Below are 3,548 nucleotides of genomic sequence, written 5' to 3' on the forward strand. Positions count from 1 at the left end.
GGCTGGGAAGCCCTTTCCTCTGGACTAGGAGCAGTGGGATGGCAGCTCAGAAGCCCCTACCTCTGGGCCGGGAGTTGTGGGAGGGATAGTGGCCCGGAAGCCCCTTCCTCTGGGCCAGGAGCAGCAGTACAGAAGGTGGCCCAAAAGCCCTTTACTCTTGGTTGGTAGCAGCAGGAGGGATGGTGACCGGGAAGCCCCTTCCTCTGGACCAGGAGCAGTGGGACAGTGGCTCAGAAGCCCCTACCTCTGGGCCGGGAGCAGTGGGACTCAGTACCTTGGTCTTGTGGTCTGGTGTCCTCTGCATCTTTGTAGTGTGGAATCAGGTGGCTGCCTCTCTGCAGCGGGGTGATTTGGTGTCTTCCGTGTGACTCGGGACCTTGGTAGGGCATGCACAGACCTGCCTGTCTGCAGCAGGCTGATTCAGCATATTCCTCATGACTGGGACCTCGGTAGGGTGTGGGCAGACCTGCCTGTCTGCAGCAGGGTGATTCGGCGTCTTCCGCGTGACTCAGGACCTCGGTAGGGCGTGCACAGACCTGCCTGTCTGCAGCGGGCTGATTCGGCATGTGATGCTAACATTTTTATCTCCTTCACCTGTTCCCCAAACCCATAGTAGTAGTGGGGATCAATAAGGGAATTAGCCTGGCATAGTCCGAACTGCTTTTTAATAGTCTAATTCTAGAAGCTGTCTGAAGAACACCTAGAGAATAAAGAAACTATGAGATAAACTATCAGGAAGGAGGCTAACAAAGCTCTGCAGGCAGAATAGAGGAGGAATCATTTTAGATAAAACAACAAGAAGCAAAAATGGAAAGATTTAATGCATGAGTACCTGTGAATATACTAACCCTTCACTCCCTAAGTTATTCATTTTACTCATTTTCAGCCATCTACTTAGTGAAGCAATCATATTTTTTTCTAACCAGAATTCACTAAGACCTACCATGGATGTGAAAAATGGTGAATGAACACAGGTGATCAAAACTCTGCTCCAGGCATGGCATGGTGCACTGCTTGTATCATGCAGTCATCATAAACTATATAAACTATGCCTAGAGGAGAGAACACAGATATGATAAGGGCTGATCTCCATCAGGGGACACACCTGCCTTTACTGCTGGATGGCACATTTCCTTTTGTTTTTCTCTAGTGTTCTACCCTGGAATATTTCATCCCAACCAGCACCCTGTGCAGTGTCCTCTCTGTTACAAGATTGTCCCTGTGTTGAATGCACCTGGTCTTGCTTTCCTTCCTGGTCTTCTTGTGCCCCTGCTCCCTGCACCTACATAGGCAACAATGTCAGTGAGAAACACAACTTCCTCTTCTGACTTTACACTGCTGGGGCTTCTGGTGAACAGTGAGGCCATGGGGATTGTATTCACAGTCATCTTCGCTATCTTTGTGGTGGCCATAATAGCAAACTTGGTCATGATATTCCTGATTAAGGTGGACCCTCAACTCCACACCCCCATGTACTTCCTGCTCAGCCAGCTCTCCATCATGGACACGCTTTTCATTTGCACCACGGTCCCAAAGCTCCTGATGGACATGGTTTCCACAGAGAAGACCATCTCCTTTGTGGCCTGTGGCATCCAGATCTTCCTCTACTTGACTATGATTGGTTCAGAGTTCTTCCTGCTGGGCCTCATGGCCTATGACCGCTATGTGGCTGTCTGCAACCCTCTTAGGTACCCAGTTCTGATGAACCGCAAGGTGTGCCTTCTGCTGGCTGCTGGGGCCTGGTTTGGGGGCTCTCTGGATGGCTTTCTGCTCACGCCCATCACCATGAACGTCCCCTACTGTGGCTCCCGCAGCATCAACCACTTCTTCTGTGAGATCCCCGCAGTGCTCAAACTGGCCTGCTCAGACACATCCTTGTACGAGACCCTGATGTACATCTGCTGCGTGCTCATGCTGCTCATCCCCATCTCCATCATCTCCACCTCCTACTCTCTCATCTTGTTAACCGTCCACCGCATGCGCTCCACAGAGGGACGCAAGAAGGCCTTCACCACTTGTTCATCCCACCTGACTGTCGTCAGCATTTTCTATGGGGCTGCCTTCTACACATATGTGCTGCCCCAGTCATTCCACACACCTGAGCAGGACAAAGTGGTATCTGCCTTCTATACCATCGTCACTCCCATGCTTAACCCACTCATCTACAGCCTCAGAAACAAAGATGTCATGGGGGCATCTAGGAGGATATTCACACGTTGCTCCTCAGCTCAGAAAGTAGGAACAGACAGGAGCTAGAGATTCAATGACATAAGAACGGGTCTTCTCAAGAGCCTCCTCCAGGAGTTCTGATCCTCCTGAGACCATTTGGTCAGCTATCACAGTGGACTTTGTATTGAACACAAAGGGGGTTCATTTCATTTGGATTCTTGCTCCTAAAGGTGGAAGAATGTTTCACTCATTGCATAGAGACTGTGGGCAAATTATCAAAAACAATTTATCACTAAATGAAAGTATTCATCAGCTCTTGGTTCTTGTTTCTAAGGGAAACACAGAAATAGCAGATTTCATAGCAATCCTTCCACCATGAACCAGGTCTCCCTCAAAATTAACTCTTGGTTAAACAAAACAAATACTAAACAGTTATCAAATTTTGGGTGCCAAATATTCTGTGGTTATTTCTTATGAACATAGTAAAAGAGAAAAAATTGAAATCACACAATTTAATCATGGTTTTCATTAGGAATTAATACTAATGAACTGTATATCCTCTGATCATTTTGAAAACTTCTGGGCTGGGTAAAGAAGCTGCCGAATATTCAGCCACAACAAGCAGTGCATGAATTGAATGGAACCAACTGTAAATGAGCATCAAGCACAGCACAGATGCTCAAGGGGAATAGACTCGAACACTTAGCATCAGAGAACACTGCTGCACCCTTCTATGAGGGTCTGAGAGCAAAATTCTATGTACCCAAGCCAGAAATGTCAAGTTGCCCAGGTCTGTGTGACTCAACAAGAGCATATGGATGCACTTTGGGTTCAGTTCTGAGTGTGGTGGGAAGAACATCTGTAGAGCTTTTCATAGAAGTGGACATGATAAAATGCACATTTTTTAGAAGGCTTCCTATGTCTAGGGGCAGAGAAAAGAACAGGGAACAAATATGGATGCAGGAAGATAATACTGGAGGCTTCAAAGAAGTAACAGTAGCTGGAGTGGGGTGGAGACCAAGGAAGATTAGTTCATGCATTTTATATATGTTGGGAATAAATGTGGAAAGAAGGGAAACCATTGATTTTTGGCTTAAGTGAATGGAAAATGGAGTTTTATTTCCTTAAGTTTTGAAAAGTTCTACAGTGCAAAGTAAGAGAAATTGCTTTTTAAGAATTCAGTTGTTGTCAAGATAATTTTTACAGTCCTATTTAATGTATAGCCACATATAAACTCAAGTAGAGTCAAGATTTAGGGTTCTAACCTCAAGGAATGCATTTGGTAGTTTTCAGGGTCTAAAGATTCTCTAAAGACACAAAGTTAGTTGATTCAGGTGGACTTCCAAAGTTAGCTGAGATCTCTTCCTTATAGTAAGAAG

At 46.1% G+C, this 3,548-nt stretch overlaps 1 protein-coding gene across 1 annotated transcript; it reads left to right on the plus strand.

Annotated features, from left to right (window-relative positions):
* Nucleotides 1-1,296: 1,296 nt before the first annotated feature.
* Nucleotides 1,297-2,256, plus strand: LOC101719558 (olfactory receptor 2T11). Its single transcript, XM_004841921.2, has one exon. The coding sequence runs from the start codon at nucleotides 1,297-1,299 to the stop codon at nucleotides 2,254-2,256; it is 960 nt and encodes a 319-aa protein (XP_004841978.2).
* Nucleotides 2,257-3,548: the final 1,292 nt, after the last annotated feature.

This window comes from Heterocephalus glaber, unplaced genomic scaffold (assembly GCF_053883595.1).
Source record: "Heterocephalus glaber isolate CG9 unplaced genomic scaffold, H.glaber_assembly_v1.0 deba00001466, whole genome shotgun sequence".
In the NCBI taxonomy this organism is placed as follows: domain Eukaryota; kingdom Metazoa; phylum Chordata; class Mammalia; order Rodentia; family Bathyergidae; genus Heterocephalus; species Heterocephalus glaber.